The sequence below is a fragment of the Poecilia reticulata genome, chromosome 15 (assembly GCF_904066995.2).
Source record: "Poecilia reticulata chromosome 15, P_reticulata-male-v2, whole genome shotgun sequence".
In the NCBI taxonomy this organism is placed as follows: Eukaryota; Metazoa; Chordata; class Actinopteri; order Cyprinodontiformes; family Poeciliidae; genus Poecilia; species Poecilia reticulata.
Genome location: NC_088844.1, coordinates 11,479,872 through 11,504,328, shown reverse-complemented (window position 1 = coordinate 11,504,328; position 24,457 = coordinate 11,479,872). Strand labels below are relative to the sequence as shown.

Here is a 24,457-nt window from a genome sequence, read left to right as displayed (position 1 = left end):
TCTATAAATGGTCGATGTAATATAAAAATGACTTTGGGGAATTATACACAACGATGATTAGCATCGAGTAATGTTAGAGTAATTGTTAGCAATGATCATTTTTGCTTTGCGAGCACCGAGGATGAGTTGAACAGATGGCGCGTGAACATATTTTTGTCATTTGCTCTGCTCCTCTTCCTCTGCCCCCCAATCCTGTTGTTTGTATCTGCCATCCTCTGTTTCTCTCGCTGCTGCCATGAAAATATCCTCGGAAGCCTCATTTTGTTCCCCGACTTTATTATCACCAGGATGCCGTTCTGTTCCACAACACCATCTTCTACAACCTGCAATACGGCAACATAAACGCCACAGCGGAGGAGGTGTACCAAGTGTCACGTTTAGCAGGCCTCCATGATGCTATCCTCAGGATGCCCCATGGCTATGACACCCAGGTTGGAGAGCGGGGCCTCAAGCTGTCAGGTCTGCTGCACATTTATGTCTACTCATTGTACGCGGTCTCCCGGATGCGAACCAGAGCTGTGTGTTTTGTCTCGCTCCCCTGATTGCATTCTTATGTAAAGAATTTAAAAGCTCAGCTGTCATCCTGTTAATTAGCTACTAATAGCTTATGTTCTATTGATAAAGCTCAGGAAAGGCTTGGAAACAAAACCCAGCCTGTTGTATGTTTGATGAGATTTACAATAATGAGATACCAGACAGCTATTGTTTAAAGTCAAGTTTTGACTTTCAACAATATTAGATATCAATATCAAATATCAGACATCACAAGCACTAAGCTTTTTTTTTATATATATTTCCTTTAAAATTGAAGAGATTTGTTTTTCTGATTTGAAACATTTTCATCACCTATTTATTCTTTAAAGAAGAATAACAAAATATATTTTTTACTGTAGCTCAGGCTCCTTGTGTGTTCCTAGTGAAACCCCCCTGACATTTCAGTTCTTCTGGATTTTCTATATATTTTTTGGTTGTACTTTTGGGTGCGTAAAGATATCACCAAAATATGGCAAAGGTTTTAATTTAGTTTGTTTTTTAAATTTTTTTAAAACCTGGCCTCATGTTCTGCTCCTGCTTACATTTCTATGTTTGCTACGCTAACATTAGCATGTTAACTCTGTTTTCATATGACTTGTTGATAATTTCACTCATAACAGATTTCAGTAATTAGTTAATGTTTTAACAAACCTTACAGAAAATGTTGTTCTCCTGCTTTAGAAATGTAGGGTTTTGTCTTGAGCTTTGTAAAATTTAATGACAAATGTTTCAGCTGCATTTTGGGTACTTTGCGTTCATCATCAGTGTACTGGAGCACAGAACAGGTCAGAAAGGAAAACGTGGCAGACATCACAGTTTTTTACTTTGAACATCAGTGCAAAGAGTGAAAAATACTTTGTTGGCAGAAATCCAGATTTGCTGGATTGACAAATTAATATGCAAACGCTATGACGCAATTCTGCAAGCTGTTCTCGTGTAAATACATGACCATTGTTAATTAAACTTAAAATCACCCAAATCTGCTCATTCCATGAACCTGCCATGCTGTGCTCCCTAAGGACCTTCCCTCCTGCTAAAAACAAAACAGCTACTCATTATATCACAAATGGTGACGAACAATGTTAGGACATCTGTCTGTGGGCTGAATCTCCAGGGAAACAAGGTCATCCAGGAAGACAATAAGCTGACACACTCGAGCCGTTCCTCCATCTCTAAAAGCCAAGGTTCACACCTTCACGCACTTTCACAGATGTCTTCTGCTTTTCCACCGAGCAAATGACAAACTAGCATAAATTGGTTCTCTTTGTAGATTTGTCATGAGGATGTGGAAATTTGAAAGAGTTTTGCAGTATTCCTCTCAGGACTGCGTGTAGCTATAAGCATAAAAAAAAAACAGTTCTTAGAGCTAAGATGTTTTCCAAAATTGCAATTTTGTCAGACCTTCTTCACCTGCAGTTTTGGACAAAGAAACGCTGTTAAAGTGTTTGAGCACATAAATCACCTCACTGTTTTTATAGCAAAATAATTTAATTAAAAGTTAAAAGGACTTGAATTCAAATAGATAAATAGAATCTTATAAATACAGAGCCATATCCTCTTGTCAGACACAGCAAAGGTGCTTCTTAATAACACTGAGCCTCCTCCATGTTTCCCAGCAGATATGTAGGGAGTGCAACTGGCTGAAAAGCTTCAGTTTTGTGGGTGGGTTGCATGATTTTTATGTTGCAGCATTAAGGCCTTTTTTCCCTGCAGGGCCTGGCCCTGTTGTTTTCCGGACCTGGCTGCGTTTGCATTGAGCAGAGGGCCGCCACGAAAGTGGCCGGGGATCAACATACCAAGCAAATTCTTGTCAAAGTTACTTACAAAAGTTACGCAGGCATACGCGAGACATTTGGATTTAATTGAATAACTTTTCAGTGAACATTTAGCTTTTTTTTTTTTCAATGAGTAGTGTTAATTTTGTTGGCATGAGTCACTGATAACTGGCACCAGATCTTGGAACATTTTCAGTGAGCTACACCTGGCTTGTTTTGAGTTAAAGTAATAAAAAATAAATAAAAAATACATCTTGCTTCTAAAAATTATTTGTATTTTCTGATGAAACATTTTGAAATGGCAGCGATGTCGTTTTTAAGCATTTGCTCAGAAACGTTTTCCCCTTGGATGCACAAACGGCTAAGTTGTCAAAATAAACTTTTGTCTGTGCAGAGAAACGGCTACAAACTGCATCAGAGTTTCAGTTTAATCACTTCCACCATCGCTGCGCTGTCATTCATTTCTTCATTTTAAGACCATAAGTGTGTTTAAGTGCAGGCTGCCTGTAAGTTGTCCTAATTCAATCAACACGAGACTTTGTGCAATCGGGTTCTTAGCGTCACTCACTTTAGCCCACGTAAACAGGGCTGTGAACCGTTTCTGTCTTCGACGCGCAATTACCAGCGGCATGTGGAGCGAGTGAGAGAACGGACAAAATAAAGACATGACTAAGTTCTCATTAATTTCACTGCTGCTGTACGTGACAGCTGCCAGCGAGCGATGAGAGGAGGGGTGTGGATCAGGAAGGGGCCAGCGTGCGTCGCGGTGCTCGTCGCTCTCCACTGCCAGCCATGTTTACACTCGCTGAAAGCCGCTTTCTTTCAAGAGGCCACACGCCGCTCGCATGTAATAAAGGCCGAGTCAGACACAGTGGGAGAAATCTTTGAGCCCTGCTGACTTTTTTCCTCACAATTAAATGAAAGTCTGTTTTTTTTTTTTTTTTCACAGACTCAAAGCCCGCAGTAGTGCTATTGTGTGAGCAATGGCCCCTCGGTTTGTGGCAGTAATGAAGAGACGAGCCAAACGGCAACTTGTTGCCCGTCTCTTTGCGTATGTCAAACACCGCAGCTCTCTCCACCTCTTATTAATAACGTCTCTTTGTCTGTTTCAGGCGGGGAGAAGCAGCGCGTCGCCATCGCCCGCGCCATCCTCAAGAACCCGCCCATCCTCCTGTACGACGAAGCGACTTCGTCCCTGGACTCCATCACAGAAGAGGTCGGTCCTGCCGCCGAGACAGACATCGGCATGCGTGCATAATAACAGTTCGCACTGTCTGCATACACATTTAGCAGCACAAACACCCACTCAGTCACCTGCTGTAGGTACACAATAATTCAGCTCCCTCCTGCGTCACATACCTGCTGTGACACACACCCCACACACACACACACACACACACGCGCACTGCACCCCAATGCACTCCTCCCCCCGCCACCTGCCTCTGTTTCTCCCACTTAATCTCCAGCTCAGCTTAAACCACACGGTCTTTGTAAATGTTACATCTAATGAGAAAGTTCAGCACGATCTTTCTGAACTTGTGCAGAAAAAATCCCCGAGTTGGGCAGCAAACGTGGCTGTTAATTGAGTTTTTTTTATTTTTTTTACTGTTGCCTCTCATAACAAAGATGTTTTTAGATTATCATATGCACACAGTGGAAAGAAAAGCAAATGAAGGTGGATGTTGCTGAGCAACATTGTATTGACTTTGAGTGTCTCTGTCGAATCAAGGTGTGGGAATATGTTTCATATATATTCTGTCATTCATGCACTTTTTCACACCACAGTTATTGCAAACTGTTTTCCTGTGGATTAGGGGATCCTATTGTAAGGCTTAGGATGTTAAACAGAGCCCTTCAGACGTATCCACTTCCTGTGAACTTTTTCACATTTTCTCACATTAAAACAGCAACCTTCAATAATGTTTCAATGGGATTTTGTCGGACAGACCGACTCCAAAGAGCGTATGGTTGTGAAGCGGAAAGAAAATGACGCATTCTTTTAAAAACATTGAATTTCTTCGGTGTGGAGGGAAATGATAAATGCTTTAAGAAGCTGAAAATTAAAACATAGCACCTTTCTCATATTTTTCTTTGGGTGCAATTTGTAAGTCGTGGATTTTTTTCTCTCCACTCCACAATTATATACTCTATTATGTCGATTTATCACACGAAAGTTGCAAGAAAACAAATTGCTGCAGGTTTCGATCATTTTCTCTGTGCTTCCAGAGCATCCTGAGTTCAACGAAGGAGATAATAAAGGACCGGACGTCGCTGTTCATCGCCCACCGGCTGTCCACAATCGTAGATGCGGATGAGATTCTGGTCCTCAATCAGGTGAGAGCTCCCCTGTGCGTCTTTAGCGTGGCCGCATACCTTCGCTCGTTAACATTTTCATTCAGAACATAGGGGTGATGGGAAAGCGAATCATATCGCGGCTGACTTTCTGAGCCCAAACATCCTCAGTGTTAATTGCCAGTCCAATTAGTTACGTTTGCATTGAAGAGAAGGACGATGACCTGCACTCCGCGTAACCTTCGGCACTCCGTATCTGCCAGCAATGAGCATATAGCCCGCCGCGCCGGTTTTGGCACTCATTTATTTCCCACCGTTACCTTTTCCTCATTGTATGTGATAAAAACCTGCTTCGTTTAACTTTTCTCATTAACTTCAACAACAACAGGACGTCTGTCTGCAGAAGAGAATGTATTATTTTCTCCATAAGGGCTCATTAAAGCAGTCTGACTCGACTGGCTGCTTTGGTCAGATGGCTCGTGTTGTTTGTCTCCGTGTCTAATAATGTATGGGCCATCTTCCCAGACACTGATGAGGCCTTGTTCAGGGCTATACATGGCTCCTCAGATGGCTCCTCTGACAACCGTGATTGTTCTAAACTGTGGCAGCAGTGAATCTCTTTTTCTGCGTCCAGGCGAGCGGAAATAAGCAGCGCCGCGCACGGCTGTAAAACACAAAAGAGACCAGGAGTGAAGTCGGTTATTATCTAGAAAGTAAGAGTTAATATTAGAAGCGATGCAGGTGAGCTGACATTTTCCACCAGTGCTTGAGCGGGAGGATAAAATGAGAGGAGACTTCTTTGAACTGCTTGTCTCGTTCCGTGTTCCCGGAGTCAGATGGCGGGGATCAGAGGGTTGTGACGAGGAGGCACGTCTGCGTGTGATGTCGCCACAGTGTTTGCTAGTGTCACCAGCAGAGGACTGCCTGGGGTGCTCATTAAAATAACGAGCAGGGTACAGTCACATGCTCGTCCTGGGTGTGCTAAAGACACTGCCAACACCTCTGCACGCTCAGCCGAGGTGGGGGAAGGGGATGCCCTCGTTTGTGTGTTGGCTGCGTGGGAGGGGAAGCGTTTGTCGTTTTCGTCCACGAGTTTGTGTTTTTTTTTTGTTTTTTTTTGCGAGAATGCAACAGTTGTTGGGGAGGCGTCGCGGACTCTTAGCAGCGCGGTCACGACGCAGCGCCGACTGCGCTTGTGGCCACTTCATTTTAATCTTAGCGTTCGTTCCTCTCTTGTGTTTCCAGGGCAAAGTGGCAGAGCAAGGCAACCACCACGCCCTCCTCGCCACCCCAGGCAGCTTATACGCAGAACTGTGGAACGCTCAGAACAGCAAAATCCTGAACAGCGGCGCCGGCAAGAACTCAGCCGAGCCGCCGGCCGAACGGCTGTCCCAGAAGGAGGAGGAGAGAAAGAAGCTGCAGGAGGAGATCCTGAACAGCGTGAAGGGCTGCGGGAACTGCTCCTGCTGAGAGGAGCCTCCACCACCATGTTCCCTCCATCCTCACAGACGGCCTGCGCTGGAATCCTCGAGCCGGAGACCGGGCCGCTTCTCCGTCTCTCCTCCTCTTTCAACTAAAGGCCGCCGCCGCACGCCAAAATGGGAGGTGGAGCACAACAGGGAGCAAGTGTGTTTAGCTCTGGCTTGTGGCCAGATTTCAAGCTTTCATGCCAGTTTTCTGAGCTGAAGCAAAAGCGTAAGAGACTCCATGTATCAAATACGTGTGTTGGAGACATCTGTTCTCCAACATGGCCGTTTCCTTCTCCTCATTTTGGACATCTGGTTTAGTGACATCTTTCATTTGCACTGGAAACATGTAATCACTTGCATATGCCTTGACGTCGACAGAATTTGTATGGATTTAGTTTTTTAAATTATTCATAAAAAAGAACTGACCCTAGAGTTTGCATTTTCATGTTTTTATTCAAAGTGTGTACATATCTCAGTACATGCTGCAGTTGAAATCCTGAACTACAAGACAGATTGAACACTATTACATAGAGGAGACACTCCTCTAATATTCACCAATACTGATTAAGGCACATAACTTTATTTGCAATCTCTATTCAGAATATTAAAAATCTGCTTATGGCATTGTTTATCTGCCCAGATTCATTCAGATTTTTTTCATTAATAAATCTTACACCTATAATATGAGGGAAGAGCTCTAAATGTTTCTCTTTCATATCTAAACATCTCATAACAAAAGGGTATTGAGGTTTTAAAAGTCAATGACGGCTTTTAGATTGTGACCAAATACGGAGTCTTCCTCTGCAAAGTATCGTGTTTATCATGTCCTCATCTTTCCGGTGAATGGTTTGGTTGCGGCGGGCACAGTTTCCTTCAGATCTATCCGTTTTTGTATCTAAATGAAGAATATTCAGATATGTTGTACAATACGCTGTCAAATACTTTTCTAAAGAAACCTGCACCATGTTGATGTGAGTTACTTGCAGAAAATGTAATAAATTTTGGTGTTTTGACAAAAATGACTTTTCTCTTTAATCAAAGCAAAGATAAATGGAAAGATGGCTTCTTTCTAAAAATCGCTTGATTTTATTCATTTATTTTATTCCCTTAGTTTGTTTAAACCCAGGGGAAACAAATAACAATGAACATTTACAAAGTAAATTTTAATGTACATGACTGATTAATTTATACCTTTTGTCCTTTGCACAGGTGGATGGGAAAAGGGAGCAAAAAGCACATTAAATAAAGTTTTAAAACGTTAACTGTGACAAAATTTTGCAATATTCTGATGGTTTTAGTTACTGGCCTCGATTTATTAGTTACTGGATAGGAAGAAGACGTGCAGAAAATGATTCATGGACTTTTTTCCCTGGCTACAATAATTTATATTTCTTCAAAATATGACTGGTTGTATGTTTTTGATTTTTTTGACTAAGACTTTCAAACCTTGTATGCTACATTAATGTGATCTAAAGCAGTTTTACAGGCCGATTCCCAACTTGTAATGCAATAATATTTTAGAGGTTAACATGTTTAAAAGTGTTTCTGCAGGGTCACAGAAGTCACAATATTGTATTAAAATTCATAGTTCCAGGCTTATGCATTGAGTTTTAAATGTAAGAAATAATCTGGATATTCCATGCTGCAGTTCTTTGAAACAGTTTCTGGAAAACTTTGGACGAGTCTTCATTTTGTTTTTGGTCAGCAGGTCTTTTCGCCTGTCGGCTCCTCAAAGGCCGTCCACTGTTTCTCCATTTGTGGACAATAGATCCAACCGAATCACCTGAATCATTAAGCATTAGAAGTGATTTTGTAACTTTTATGATGTGGCGTTTTGGAGATGTTTTAGCCTCTTTTGAAGATGCAGGTCAGGGAGTAACCAGGTATTGCTGTGGCTATTACAGTTAGTTTGAAGATCTGAAGCACACAAACTGAGGAAATCTGGCTGATACATTTTCACAACTTTTTTTTTTTGCATTAATCCTAATTAATGAGAACTAAAAAAAATATCCAGCAGCTAAGCAGAATTTTCCCATTACATTAAAGATGAATTCACTTTTCTCTTTTTGTCTTTGTAGTCGACTGTCCTGAGAACCACTAAAGCCAAGTCTGCTCTCCTAATTATCTCTTGATGTGATATTGTTCCCTGCAGGCCCGGGCTATTTCTAGTTTTGTTGTGTCCAGTACTATTACATAAATAATGTTAAAAAAAAAACAACAACAAAACATCTCTCAGTGACTGCTGGTTCCTTTCAACTTTCTGCAAACACTGGGACTGATTCATTATATCCATTGTGGATGTATGCACACCAGAGACCATATTTAATTTAAATCAAATGTAATGTATAACAGAGAAGTTTACTTTCCCAGATTAGCTATATTGAAGTTGCCTTGAAAACTGCCAGGGCTTGAAGAAAAAAAAACTATAATTGCGATGAAGAGGACAGGAAATTAATAACAGCAGGAGAACTTTTTCACACTTCAAATAGGATTTATAAAACACAGCACATCCAATAGAAGTAAGTTTATGAGGCTACGATGAAATCATGAACAGAAACTACAACATATAAATTGCATAGCCTAAAACATCCCAGCTTGAAGATGCGGACATTAAAATTTCAGATTGAGCCTGAGGACAGGTATTTTTCATTCTCAGGAAGCGATCTTCAAAGTTCGCCAGCTTCACCGAAAGACCAACATGTTGGTTGAAGGAGGAGCAGAAAAGAAAGAGTGCAGTCCTCATGTCAAATCCTTTATTTACTTTAAAAAGAACAATCCTGATTTATTAAAATGAGCACTTCAGCTCGTCCTTCAACAACGTGCCAGAATCAGCCGTAGAATCAAAGCTCCTGCAGTCCCTGACAGGCGGATTGTGAAAACCAACATTAACATTAAAACGTATGACTTATTGAATTACAAAATGTCAGGTAAAAGTTTCTCAGAAAAATGAATAATAATTAAAAAAAGCATAACTCTAACTAACTAGTAATTGTTGATTCGATCTTGTCTTTGGAGAGTCAAACTCTGCAGCTGCTGTAAAATGTTTACTTTTTAATTCAGTATTTTTAAAACATTGATGTTTAATATAATAACTTACAGTATGTGCAATTCCTATATGTGAAGTGTTGGTAGTAAAGTGACCACAATTAATTAAATCACATTTTAGTCGCAACCTTTTTCGTTTTTACATGAACTTTAGAAGTAAGTTTTGAGTCTAATAATATACCTTATGCACTACTGGGACACTCAGTAACATTTCGACTAAATAAGTACCACACACACTGGCACCAACACTAAACTTACATATTATGACCATATACTTTTTATGCATCCTGATGCTTTTTTTTTTTACACATAAATATACAATGATGTCATCTGTATATAAGAATCTTGAGATTTTAGTTATTGTAATAAATTTCATCATGTATAAGACAAAATCTATTCCAGCCAATTGCCTTCTGAAGTCGCCTAATTAGTAAATGTAATCCACCTGTATTTAATCTCTGCATGTTGCATCAAATATCATCATGAAGTCATAAGGTAGGTCAGAGATGCAGTTATTGAGGCCATAAAACAATATGCTTTGATAATTTACTAAAACACTGTTCAGTCCATTATCTGAAAATGAGAGAATATATCTGCAAAGCTACAGAGACATTCTGCCTGACAAGCTGGACAGGGAGCTTCCTGCTGTGAGGATGTTTCCTTCAGCAGAGACAGAAAATCTGATCACAGTTAAGGTAAGACAGAGCGACATAGCAGGACAATGACCCTCAACATACAGATAGAGCTGCAATAAAATGGTTTCCATCAAAACATAATGGCTTTAGAGTGACCTAGTCAAACTCCAGACTCGAAAGTGGATGTTTCCCTCCGGTTTGACTGATGTTCAGCCATTTGTTTTATTTTATTTTATTTTTAAAGAAGGAACTAGTGAAATGTGAAGCAAGCATCTAAATCTGTATGGTGGCAAACGCTACTTAACAACACTCTGCACTCTTAATGAGAATGGCCCACTAAGCTTGACAAGTACCGCTTTATTTTACAAAACCCCGCCGAAATGGCGTCGCGTGAAAATTATATCTTTTGATGACTAATCAAAGGAAGTAGAATATAAAATGGATCTGTATCATCAATGAAAGTAGTTAAGGAAACATTTTTTTTCCCCCACTTTGTGTCTAACAACCCATTGATGTTTCTCCTACTGTGGATCCGTGGACAAGATCTGTCACGGAAGCCGAAATGATCAAGTGACACTAACGCGCTCTGGTTGCGTTTGTTTTCTGACGGACACAGCGACATCAGATGCTCCTCTAGGAGCCCCCTGCGACTCTTTGGCCCCTCCTCCGGGACCAGAGACTCCGCACCGCACTTTCTGCGGTGCCTTTCGACCGGATTATAATTGAAGCCGACAAATAACAAAAAAAAAAAAAGAATCTACCCAATGTGACAGACCGAGGCCCGCCTCCCTCCGCCACCTCCGGAGAAAGTCGCGCATTATAGATGAAAGTAGACTTTGATAAAGGCCCCGCTTAAAAAGAAACTAACTGGGTGATTGCGGCTGGATGGGCCTCCTTTCATGCGTCAGATGTCCAGGCAGATGAGTTGATGTTAATGGCGTCCTTCTAATCTAACCTAGGAAGCGATTATGAGACTATTCATTAGTGACTCCCAGCAACGCTCAGCTGCTGCCCCTAACAGGTTATCCACTAATTATTCGGAGAACATGGCTCACTATGATGTGCCATGGTTGTGTGAAAGAGCCTCGGGATATTATTACTCAGGGCGCTGTATTTATTTATCTTTTCCCACGTTGCTCTTTCTCTTTCTGTGTGTCAAGGACAAAACACGCAAGCACTGAAGTTACTAAGCAATCTGAGGTGGGCCCACACAGGGAGGGTGTCTGCTTTCTCGCTATTTATGTTGGAAAAAACTGAGTCACAGAAATCTGTCGTTCGGCGGTTTTGTGTCTGCTCTGCGATTGGTGCCGTTTGTCTGCGTGTTTCCAGGAGGTAATGAGGAAGCCATTCTGCTGTTTACCATTCAGCAGTCGGCAAGCGCCAAGAAAGACGGACACACAAAGGCCTCTTAATAATGTCCTTAATATGGACTGCAGCAAGCACTGCGACCTTCTGCTGAAGGAGAAAGTTTCAAAGAACATGCTTCAGATTCGCTGATAGGGTAATATCAGCACCTACTCTTTCTCTCTCTCTCTCGTTCTTTCTCTGTGTGTCTGCATCATAATGTAGCCAGGTGGTAAATTTTGGTTAAATAATTGTACTGTTTCAAGTGTTGGTTTCTTGTATCTTACGGTAGCAATGCTATTAAGTGATTTTGTTTCAGTTATGCAATTTTATTTCCTATGTGTATGTTTTTCACATTTAAATATGATCAGGTAGTTGGTCTCAAGTGCTGCACATTTTGACCACCAGAGAGCAGTGTTTCAAGGTGATTACTGTTTCCCAAGACGGGGCAGGAAATACATTTTGTTCTCTTCCGGTGTTGCTATGCTATGTGATGAACTTGGACGGGAACTGTATGTGATTTATCTGCAGGTGATAGTTTCAGCAGAAAATCGGTAAATGTATACATCACTTGTTGAAATATGTCGGTACGTTCCCATTTATGTAATAAGCAGTCAGTTTTTTAATAAGATGGTGTATTTCTGAAACGGGTGGTTCGGTGCAGGGCGGCCATTTACTTCATAAGTAGACGTCCCATCATCGGTGCTCCAGCATTAAGAGTGAACTGAGACGTTACTGTGAAAAGTAAGTGTTGATAAAATAAGTCATATCACAATTACATTCGTTTTAAATCAGTGTGGTGTATACAGCTCTCTGTATTTTGTTTGTGCAGCCAGAGGCCACTGCCGTATTTTTATTTCTTTTCTTTTACATATTGTATTTTCTTTTGAGATCTGCCACATTTCACATTTCATGAATATTTACCAATGTTTTGGTGCATCTATGTTCTGATTTTTGAACAACAGTAAGGAACAAGACAGCTTTGTTCAGTCTGTTCCAACTGATAATAAAATATACTGCACATTAAGAACCCCAGTTATTGTGTCCTGTGAGGCTAAGTATTTCCCGGGCTACACAATTTTGGTACCAGGAGTGGGGTGTGCAAAAAAAAAAAAAAAAAAGAATTTAATTTGTTTAACCTACTACTACACCGTGGCATTTTATGTACAATTAACTAAGAAATACGGCAGTGGTGAAGACTACGGCGATCAACCATCACAGGAGAGGACGTGTGGAGTGCTGGTTTCACAGCGTGACTGGTGCTGCTTTGGAACGAAACTCATCTGGATGAGGTCCAGCCACCCGGATTTAAGGGTGTTTCGAACCACAGACTTTTCCCTATAGTATCCTTGTTTTTTAGAACTTTGTTGAATCTTCTGTTGGACTAACTTCTGGACTGAATCAACATACTGGTTACATTATGTCAACCGTTCAAAGTGCTGAAGACAGTCTCAGCGGTAGTGATTCATCCAATCAGAGTCCATTAGAAGCAGCAGGACCAAGCAGGGTTCCGGCTGATGAGATACAAACTCAACTTCAAGAACTCGCTAGGTTGCGAGATGATCTTGTCAGGCTAAATGATGAAACTAGGGCTCAAAGAGACCACACTAGTCGGGCCCCACTCGTTCATACATTTATGTCCCACGTGAACGCCAGGTCCAATTCTTTTGTGGGGAGTGGGAGAAGGATGGGAGATCTGTTGAAGAATTTATTGAAGAGGTTGAGAGGGTCATAAGGACCAGAGAACAGACAACTGAGGAACAGTGTGATTTCATACTTCATTGCTACGGGACCAGCACTAGAGGAAGTCAGGTTGTGTATGGGGGTAGATCAGTGGAACCTAGTGATATTTTCTCTTTTCTGCGAAATGCTTTTGGAGAAAGACGCAGTGTTGCACACTTTTGCAGTTGTTTTACAATCGTAAACAGGCAGATGGAGAAGACCTCCGTGACTACTCCATGCACTATCCCAGATACTGAGTTCTGTAGTAAAACAGTCCACAAATGCTGTGCCTGATGAGAAACAGTTCTCCGGGATCAATTTATTGAAGGTTTAAGGCATGTCCCCCTGAGACGTGAACTAAGAAGAATGGTGAGAGAGAGACCAGACTCTAGTTTACTAGATGTGAGAAATGAAGCCCTCCTCTGGGAAATGGAGGATAACAGATCCTATTCTGCTAAAGGAGTAAGGAACAACATGGTTCAGTCAGGGGCATTCGAACCCAGTGTTCTCTGACTAAAACAACACACCATGACCCCCTTCAGCTTTAGATGAAGTACAGCGGGCTGTTTCTCACCAGGGGGAGCAATTAGCTGAGTTAGGGAAAGCATGGACTGCCCTATCAACTGCTGTGAGTGAACTGTGTAAACGTACGAATCTGACTTCACCAGACCCAAACAGAGAGTTAAACCACAGCCTGCATTTACACATGATGGTCAGCCTATCTGTTTTAAATGTCAAGGGGTTGGACATATTGCCAGGAAATGTCCACAAAGCAAAGTTGTTTCGATGGGTGCTGCTTCCCCTGGGGACAGGGAAACTAAACCCTCGGTTGTCAGGAGCCAAACAATCCGGGGGGAAACAACTGGCTCAACAACAGAAGCCTTGGACAGAGATAAAGTTTTAGAGAGGGCAGTTGGCGAATGTAAGACAGTTGAAATAAAACTACAGGGTGTGGAAGTTTCATGTCTTCTTGACACTGGCAGTCAAGTAAGTACCATTTCAGAGGGGTTTTTCAACAAGCACTGGTCAGCAAAAGACAGCATCATTCATCTACTTTTGAATGGTTAAAAATCACAGCCGCTAATGGACTGAAATACCTTACATAGGTTATGTCGAGCTTGAAGTTGAGGCTATGGGTCTGACCATTCCGGAAAGAGGATTTCTTGTAGTTAAAGATTCAGCACAGTCATCCTCTGTGTCTTGTCTTCTTGGAATGAATGTGATAAAAAAAGTGCCAGGAACTAGTACAGGGCAATTTGAAGCCACAATGCATGGGAAACTTGACTGTAACTGGAGGAGGCTTTTCATCGAGTGCAGACAGTGAGGTTATCAGACAGGCCCTCATTTGTCAGGATTGCTGGGAAAGAGGCAGTTCATGTGCCAGCCTCATCTGTAGCTACTGTTACAGCAAAGGGACTTAGAACTGTCGGTGAAAGAGGTCCGTTAATGCTACTGGAACCTGGCCATTCCCCTTTACCTGGAGGTTTGGTAGTGGTGCCAACCTTGGTGACATCTGAGAGACATGTTTTCCTGTCCAGGTCGTGAATTTGTCTGATGAGGACATCTGGTTGAAACCTAGGACTAGACTTGGACTTTTGACTGGAGTTGACTCTGTAAACAGTGATCAGTTGTGTAAAGTTCAGTTTCAGAGAATCTCAGCAGATACAGATGAAGTCAGCATTAGCAGACAACTGAACCACCAACAGATGTCCAGTCTATCCTCGATAAGTTAAAGGTTAGTGGAACTCCAGAACAAGAAGCACAGCTAGCTCTGCTGTTGGGGAAATACTCATTTGTGTTACAGCAGAGATGAAGACTTAGGTTACACAGACAAAGTACAACATGAAATACACCTCACAGATGACACACCTGTGTCCCAGCCTTACCGACGGATTCCCCCACACAATAATGAAGTGAGGGAACACATTGGCAAGTTGTTAAGGAAGGGGTTATCAAGGAGAGCTCCAGTCCATACGCTTCTCCAATTGTGTTAGTTAGAAAAGTTGATGGTAGTCTGAGGTTATGTGTTGACTACAGGAAGCTCAACTCCAAAACCAGGCGCGATGCTTTCCCGCTCCCAAGAATAGATGAAAGCTTTGATGCACTGAGAGGGGCCAAATATTTCTCCACAATAGATTTGGCAAGTGGGTATCACCAGGTGGCCATGCACGAACGCGATAGACCTAAAACGGCATTCACCACCCCGTTTGGTCTATATGAGTATGTAAGGATGCCATTTGGTGTGTGCAATGGGCCAGCAACATTTCAGCGACTTATGCAGGCTACAATGAGTGACCTCACCTTTCAGATATTACTGGTGTATCTTGATGATATTTTAGTTTTTTCTGAAACATTTGAGGAACATCTTGAGAGACTTGAAACTGTATTGAGACGATTAGCTGAGACAGGCCTCAAGGTGAAACTTGAAAAGTGTGCCTTCCTTCAAGACACCGTGAAGTTCCTAGGGCATCAAGTGTCAGCTAAAGGAGTTGGGACAGATCCATCCAAGGTGTCGGCTGTTAAAGACTGGAAGGTCCCATCCACAGTCAAGGAACTCCAGTCATTCCTAGGGTTCTGTAGTTATTACCGGAGGTTTATCCAAGGTTTCTCACAGACTGCAGGGCCACTACATGACTTAGTGAACAAATGTTTAAATGCAAAGAAAACTGGGTGGGCAGGCCACCATTACAAAGCGATGTGGACTCAGGAGTGTAGCTCAGCTTTTGAGAGGTTAAAGAAAAAACTTACTTCCGCTCCTATTCTGGGTTTCGCTGATTTCACACAGCCTTTTATACTAGAAACAGATGCTAGTCAGCATGGTCTAGGGGCTATTTTATATCAGCAACAGGATGATGCTAAACGGGTCATCGCCTATGCCAGTCGCCGGTTACGCCAGGCTGAAAGGAATGACCGTAACTACAGCAGCATGAAGCTAGAACTGCTAGCTTTAAAGTGGGCTGTTGCTGAGAAATTCAGGGGATATTTACTTGGTTCGAAGTTTGTTGTGCTTACTGACAACAATCCGCTTTGCCATCTTAAAACTGCTAAGTTGGGCGCAATAGAGCAGAGATGGGTCGCACAGTTGTCAGTCTTCGATTTTGAAGTAAAGTATCGACCTGGGAGCAGTAATGCAGCTGCAGATGCCCTCTCACGGCAGGAGTTTGCAGGGGAGCCTGAAACCGATCCGGATTCAGATTTGGATGGATGTATTGCTGTTTGTAACCTAATAAGACGAGGGACTGCTCTGGAGCCAGATCTGGTGGTTAAAGGGCTTGAATGCTATGAAGTGAGACAGATACGGGCAGTAGAGTCAGGTTCGGAAGCAGTGGCAGGGCAAGGTAACACTCCTACACTCCCAGCCTACACCAAGGAGGAATTATTAGCATTTCAGAGCAGTGACCCCACTATCACAGGTTTCAGAGCTTTTTGGGATCGTGGGAGGAAACCTAGCCCCAAGGAAAGGACAACTCTATCCAGCCTGGTGAAACGACTCCTAAAACAGTGGAGCTTTATTCAGAAGAAGGAAGGTTTGTTGTACAGGGTTGTCCCAGAAGCACCCTCTGGGTTAATCTGGCAGTTACTTTTACCTGTTTGTCTCAAAGACCAGGTACTGGAGAGTGTCCATAAACAAATGGGACACCAAGGGATTGAGCGCACTGTGAACCTGCTCAGAGGGAGGTGTTTTTGGGTAGGTTTATATGAAGATGTGGAGAACTGGGTTAAAAACTGTGAAAGATGTGTCTTGTCTAAGATGCCACAACCCAAGATTCATGCCCCAGTACAAGCTTTTCTAGCATCCAGACCGCTAGAGGTCGTTGCTGTGGACTTTACAGTCCTTGAGCCAGCATCAGATGGGCGAGAAAATGTGTTGATTGTGACCGATGTGTTCACAAAGTTCACACAAGCCTTTCCTACTAAGGACCAGAAAGCTGACACCACAGCTAAGGTTTTGCTTAGAGAATGGTTCATGAAGTATGGCGTGCCAGAAAGACTCCATTCAGATCAAGGGAGGAATTTTGAAAGTGAGGTCATAGCAGAACTTTGCAAGTTGTATGGTGTAAAAAAGAGCAGGACAACTCCGTACCGACCGCAAGGAAATGCTCAGTGTGAAAGATATAATAGGACACTTCATGATTTGCTGAGGACGCTTCCACCTGAAAAGAAGAGAAGGTGGACAGAATATCTACCTGAGCTTGTCTACGCTTATAATGTCACCCCTCATTCAACAACTGGGTATTCTCCCTATTATCTTTTGTTTGGTGTTGAGCCCCGCCTTCCAGTTGATGCACTGTTGGGCCGAGAGTGTGTGTCAGAAAGCAGCCAGAACTGGCTCTCTATTCATCAAGACAGACTCAAAGAGGCCCACAAACGAGCAAGGGAGTACTCTGAGCAAAAAGCAGCAGAACGGATTTCTTTTCAAAACAAAAAGGTCTATTGTCCCCAGTCAACATTGGGCAATTGGTGTTTCTTCGCCATAGATCTTTGGGGAGGCGCAAAATCCAGGATGCTTGGGGTCCCACTATTTACAAGGTAGTGGAGATTAAAGACACCACACACACTGTTGAACCGTTGGAAGGAGGTCCTACAAAGAAGGTTCATAGGTCAGAATTACGACCCTGTTCAGCCCAAGTTCCTACACTCAGGACTGAAACAGCTATTAAGATCAATGATCAGCCAGTGGAGAGGGAAGAGTTGGTGGCAACTGAACCAGATTTTGTGGTTGTAGAGGAATGGAATATGTCCGAGATGGACAATCTTCCAGTGTCAACAGCACATGCAGATGGTATTGTGCCAGATGGGCCTGATGCAAGTTTTCCTGACGTGACTGCTAGAGACACAGACTTTGGGACTATTCCTGATTTTGGATTCACTAACTTCCCTGGTGCTGACTGCATCAGGTCAGAGACCAATCTGAGTAATGATGTGGAGTGTAACAAAGGTTCAACGGCCATTCCTGCGATTAGGAAAAGCAAGCGAAGTACAGCCGGGTCACACTCAAACCCATTTCACTTGCCCAAATCAGCTTGCAACGCTGTAGCAGTTAGCACAGATGTGGTGTCTCAGGTTTTAACAAGTCTTGGTACAGCACTGTTTGAAAAAGTGTTGCAGGAAGCTTTTCGTTTAGTTGAGGTTTAGTAGTCACCGGGGTCGTTGACTAGTTGCAGGGGAGGATGTAGCCAGGTGGTAAATTTTGGTTAAATAATTGTACTGTTTCAAAGTGTTGGTTTTCTTGTATCTTACGGTAGCAATGCTATTAAGTGATTTTGTTTCAGTTATGCAATTTTATTTCCTATGTGTATGTTTTTCACATTTAAATATGATCAGGTAGTTGGTCTCAAGTGCTGCACATTTTGACCACCAGAGAGCAGTGTTTCAAGGTGATTACTGTTTCCCAAGACGGGGCAGGAAATACATTTTGTTCTCTTCCGGTGTTGCTATGCTATGTGATGAACTTGGACGGGAACTGTATGTGATTTATCTGCAGGTGATAGTTTCAGCAGAAAATCGGTAAATGTATACATCACTTGTTGAAATATGTCAGTATGTTCTCATTTATGTGATAAGCAGTCAGTATTTTAATAAGATGGTGTATTTCTGAAACGAATGGTTCAGGGAGCCTGTCTGTGCGGTGCAGGGCGGCCATTTACTGCACGTGGAATTAAGATGTCCGATCATCGGTGTTCTCCAGCATTAAGAGTGAACTGAGACATTACTGTCGAATGTAAGTGTTGATAAAATAAGTCATATCACAACTCCATGCGCTCTAAATCAGTGTGGTGTAATACAGCTCTCTGTATTTTGTTTGTGCAGCCAGAGGCCACTGCCGTATTTTTATTTCTTTTCTTTTACATATTGTATTTTCTTTTGAGATCTGCCACATTTCACATTTCATGAATATTTACCAAATGTTTTGGTGCATCTATGTTCTGATTTTTGAACAACAGTAAGGAACAAGACAGCTTTGTTCAGTCTGTTCCAACTGATAATAAAATATACTGCACATTAAGAACCCAGTTATTGTGTCCTGTGAGGCTAAGTATTTCCCGGGCTACATGTATGCATCGTTTTTTGTTTTTTTTTTAATGTGCAAGGTTGGTTTGCAAATTAAAAATAAAACAATACTTTCATCTTACCAAGTGTGCAATGGATGAGGTGTTTAAAAAAAAAATAGAATAACACTCAATTTCACTAATGCAGATCTAAAAGTACATTTCATTTAAAAGTAAAAGTTATTGCACACATGGATTTATTTCTAGTGTTCTGTTAAATTTGTTTATGGCCCGACACAGTTATGTGGGTAACTTTAGAGTGCAGTATTGCAGCATATTAATGGAGGTTTAAAGTCTGGTAAACGATGCAACCTCTTAAGAAGTGTAAAGCAAAGCCCATTCAAGAGTTCAGGCTCAATTCATAAGGTGTGTATTGTAGAGTCTATGCTGCAGGAGCCACCGCTGTCCAGCACATGCAACAAAGCTACAACTATTGCATTCTGTGTGTCAAGTCACTCCCGAGCCAGGAACAATATCAGAGCTGAAGTGACTGCACTGTTATGCAGTGGTTCAAAATCCTTTTTTTTTTTTTTTCTTTTTTTTTTTTAAACCAGCAGAAATTTGAAATCGAGGTCCAGAGTCTGGATGAGGAGCTGGGTAAACGGAACCCTAAATGACTGAGGCCAGGATTAATATTTCCACAGTCATTGATGATTTGGGGAGCAATGTCATCTGTTGTTTTTTCTCTTTGGTTTAAAATTCTAAAGTCAGCCTGGCATCTATGGACATTTTAGGATACTTAATGCTTAGCTCTACTGAGAAGCATTACGGAGATGCTGATTTCATTTTTCACCATGAAATCTGCCCACACTGCCAGACGTGGGCTACCATTTGCTTTAATGACCGAGGCATCACTGTGCTCGACTGGGAGATTCTCTGTAGTGGGCATGCATGGAATATTTGTATTTTCTGAAAACCTTATGGGTTTTTGTTTGCTGTAAGCCTTAATCACCAAAAATTGACATGAACTCTTGAAATATCTCACACTGTACACAATGAATCTGTACAATGAGTTTCTCTCTTGCAAATGTAATTATCAAAATGTAACTTTTCAGTGATTTCACCAATTTATTGGGTTCTCTCTACATGCTGCCTGACGGGCTGGGAAACTTTTTCCACATTGCCACAAAATAGATACATCTGGCAGCTTTTTTGTGTGTATTTTGTTACTCTTGTGGGCAGGTAGAAGCGGTCTAGTCACTTCCTGCTTAGCTTGTGGAAAACGCAAGCTCAGGATTGTGTAAAAGTGTGTGAAACGCATCACAGAGCTCTGGAAGTAGGAAATAAATTTAGGAGCAGTAGTTTTTTTGTTTTTAAGGAGATAAGTCGATTATAATGTGATTGATATTTCAGTAAACCAAAATTATTCACATTTAAACAAGAACGGCTGTAACAGTAAAACAGCAACACCTTGTTGGGATGTCTAAATGACATCTAGAAGAAAGAGAATAAGAAGCCAGAGAGTTGGAGGGTGCCCCTTTTATGGCTTTTAAACTGTCAGGGGAACATTTTTTATATCTCACAATAACAAAGTTTCTTGTTATAACAAGGTACTGCCTTTGAATTTATTTCCCAGTTGTGGCAGTTAAACACCTCAGTAGTGGGTCACAGCACTTCTGTGGCCAAAACTCAGCTTAGTGGAACTTTGTGGGTTGTTGTGGCATACTGTCGTGTGACCAGTAGACGGAGAGCATTTCATTTTCAGACAGACAGAATACCATGTGGACAAGCTCAGTTACTTTTCTCTTTCGATTCAGTGCAAGAGCTAGCATTCGTTTCTTTTTTTTTTGTATGGGATGATCAGCTTTTACTGACGAATGGAGCTACTCTAGTGTGGAGTCCGTACACACTGGTGTAGAAATCTGTGATGTATAGCAAACTCGGGGTTCAGCACATATGTTCAATGTGCCATTAGTCTGCACATCACCTGGGTGCTAACTCAGCAATCCACTTGGAACACAAATAGACAACACCCCATGATTTATTTCAAAGTGGAAACCGATTTTTAAAATCAAAGCTGTAAATTTGAATTTTAGTGCCAGTTAAAAATCAATTAGAGGAACACAGCGATGTGATTTTCATGGTTCGTTTGGACTTGTCACTTGTTTTATCATAAAACGGTTAGAATAGTTTCCCTCATTTTCAGGGCTGCCAAGACACATTTTAGAATAAATATTGGACTAAAATTGCCCATGTAATGTAGGTGGACGAGTTGTCAACGCTGATTCAATTTCTTCATTTATTTTTCAGTTTTATGTCAAGCCTGACATAGAATCATATTTCGAGCTTAACCGTTTAATCAATCAGTGGTGATTTACTTTTGAGACAAGTGACGCCGTATATCTCGGTCCACCAGGTAGACCTGTCCTCCAGGTAATTTACTGATAAACTGCTTGCCTTCATGGGGCAGGCCGGAAAGTCCTGTCAGCAATCTCTCCCAAACGTTGGGAGAGATTTTCCATTATATGGAAAATGTTGGACAAATCATCGATGAGCAGCAGTTGGAAATGCTCCCCGTAACATTCACATATGAGGGGGTCATGCTATTCACAATTAACGCAGCGCAGTGTAAATGATAAACGCTGATGCTAAACGAAGAGATGGCTATTTTTAAAAGCATCGGGTTGTGTTAGGCACAGCATGTGGTGAGTGGTGCATAAAAGGTAAACGGGGCACTGTTAATGGTGTTTAGGACGGAATGTAATTTTAATCCCTGGCGTGTTGTAACAGGGTTAATGTAGAGAATAGTGTGGCTAAATGAGTTGTTTCATAATGCACTTGATCATGTTGCAGGATGCCTTTGCTAAAGCAGACAGCTGGTATTCTGGATTTCGGTTAATGCAGAAAGGATTGTGATAACGATGCTGCATGACCATCACATCATTATGCAGTGACACCAGTCATCTTTTATCCATCTTGATTACGAATATGAAATGCCATTAAATGACTGAAGCAAGAGCCCAAGTCACGATGCGTCTACAATTAAGCTCTGAGTTGTGGAGTATTTTTGTTTCTTTCCCTTTAAGATTGCAAATATTAAAATTATTAATCTGTTCGCTGGTAACAAAATGTCATTTTGCACAAATTGAAAATCCCTGGTGCTAAAATTAAGAAGTTTTATTTTTTGTTCACCTTCTTCTCCACCTACGGGTGCCTCTCAAAAATTAGAATATCCTGAAAAAGTTCAATGTTTTTTTTTTTTCTCATTTCAGAACGTAGACGCTCATAGATTCATTACACATGAAGTGAAATATTTTTGAGCCTTTATTTCTTGTAAATTTAATGAATACGGCTTAAAGACCTAAAATGTCTCGGAAAATTAGAATGTTAAGAAAAATGTTAATCTTGGAACTCATTGTGTGACACCGTAATCAGTTAATTATCTCAAAACACCTGCAATGGTTCCTTCAGTCTCTAAATGGCCTCTGCCTGGACGAGTAGGTTGCACAATTATGGGTGAAGCTGCTGACTTAACAGATGTTCAGAAGACCGACATTGTCAGGGTAAGCCACAAAATATCACTGTTAAAGAAGCTGGCTGCTTTATCCAAGCATGTTCCTACAATGTTGAGTGGAAGGAAAACAGTTTTGCAGGAAAGGACTTTCAAGAATTTGAGGGGAGCATCACAATGAATAGGCCCAGGTTGGAGTTTAGCACTTATGCATAGATGATTTCTGTGCATGGGTTGGAAATGTTGCGTTCCAAGTGTGAAGTCTCTGTTGAAGCAGCGATATCAGAAACTTTTTATTTGGGATAAATAGATAAAGAACTAGATTGTTGAAAAAGAGGTCCCAAGTATCATTCAGATGAACATAAAGTTGGCATTTCTTTAGAAAATCAAGGCTGCCGAGGAAGAGAAGAGTCGTACAGATTGTGTTTGAAGTCTAATGTGAAGTTTACACAATTAGTGATGACTTGGGGTGGTATGCCATCAGCTTGTCCCCGTCCATTCTACCTGGAAGCTTTAGAGCATTTTATGATTCCATTTGCTGACAAATTTTATGGAGATGATGTGTTTAATAATTAATTCAATTAATTAATTAACTCAATAAGACTTGGTTATCTGTGAGCTCTAACAACCAAAATAAGAGCTTGAAATGTATCTCTTCTGTGTAATGAATCTTCATAATACGGCAAAAAATATTGAAGTTTTTTTATGATGGTCATTTTTCTAGATGTACTTGTAACTTTTTGACCTGCTTGCACCAAGGCAAATGAGAGGTTCCTGAAGATCGTAGCAGCTGTAAAAGCACAGAAGGCCTCTTTACTTTTATTCAGTGTTTTCGGGCAGAGACTGTGACACTGTCGGACTGCTTCTGAAGGAGAAATGCCAACCTCGCTCTTTTCCTGGGGCAATACTTTCAAATATTCACAAACGCTGGAGGCAACACGGCTTAACTTGAATGTAGTCAGAAGGTAGTTTGTGAATTGGCCTCTGGGGGGGTTGAGGTGGTATTGGTGCAACATTTGGGTGTTTGGGAGAGAAACGTGTCTATAATTGGATCCCCCGACAGCTGTTTGACTTGTGTCTTCTACCTTACAACAGTCGAGCTCAAATGCTGTAATTCACACTGGCATCTAATTGCTAGGTGTAGCTGCCCCACTTAGTTTGAAATGCATTGTGTAAATCACCTTTAACGAGCCTTATATCACCTTTTTTTCCCCCACGGGCATTGCAAACCTGAAAAACAAATTACTTCCCTCTGTTGGTTAAGCATTTGATTTCAGAAATGTGCTTTTTTGTTTTTGTGACCAAGTAAAAGGCTCAAACCTTTGGGGCGCGAACTGTAGGTTTGCGCCCCAAAAGTGGAATGCTTAAGAGTTGATGATGAATTGAAAAATATTAAATTCTTAAACTAGGAATGGAAGACTTGCAGTATATACAGCATTTTGATAAAAGAAGGTAGCATAGCTACTTTATGGTGTCATTTTATGGCACAATGTGGCTGGAAAATAATGACGCCTTTTAAAGCAGATAGATTTCCTGAAGTACTGGCCATTTGTGGGTAATTGATTTTAAGAGTATGGTACAACTAAAAACACAACATTCCACCTAAACTGTCTGTCTGAGGAAGAACAACATTATTTTGGGTTGCAGTCGGAGGCCATAGTATCCCTATAGAAAATGCACTTATCAATAGTTTAGGTGGGAGAATCTGTCGAGTGGGCAAGTATTGTACATGGACTATACTTTTTTCTTTCAAAATCTTTCTTACTGTTTATTCAATGTCACATGCTGTATTTTTTTAATTATATAAAGCACTTTGAAATGCCTTGCTGCTGAAATGTGCTATACAAATAAAATTTGATTGATAAAAAAGGATTTGCAGGGAAGAAAAAAGACATTATTTAAAGAGGTAATTGCCAATGCCCTGTGAAGGGCAAAGCAAATGGCTGTAGTCAGATGAGACCAAAATATAACTATTTGGCCAAGGGTTTAGCACAGTGTTGCAGTAAACTGCTAAAAGTCCCATCGTCATTGTAAAACAAGGTAATGACTTTCCCTTTGCAGAAACTAGAAAGCTGGTCAGTTTTATAAAAAAAATGGACAGAGCAATTTTGGAGACTACAAATCACTTGAATGTAGTCAC

At 41.3% G+C, this 24,457-nt stretch overlaps 1 protein-coding gene and 1 long non-coding RNA gene across 3 annotated transcripts in view; both read left to right on the top strand.

Moving 5' to 3' along the window:
• abcb7 (ATP-binding cassette, sub-family B (MDR/TAP), member 7) overlaps positions 1 to 7,089 on the top strand; it is a 30,342-nt gene extending 23,253 nt beyond the window's left edge. The window contains exons 13-16 of the mRNA XM_081616129.1: positions 288 to 459; positions 3,422 to 3,525; positions 4,536 to 4,643; positions 5,847 to 7,089. Coding sequence (XP_081472255.1) covers positions 288 to 459; positions 3,422 to 3,525; positions 4,536 to 4,643; positions 5,847 to 6,071 — 609 coding nt within the window. The 3' untranslated portion in view covers positions 6,072 to 7,089. The remainder of the gene's footprint in view (positions 1 to 287; positions 460 to 3,421; positions 3,526 to 4,535; positions 4,644 to 5,846) is intronic.
• Positions 1 to 24,457, top strand: part of LOC145555088 (uncharacterized) — a 153,242-nt gene that overhangs the window by 78,930 nt on the left and 49,855 nt on the right. The gene's annotated exons all lie outside the window — the stretch shown is intronic.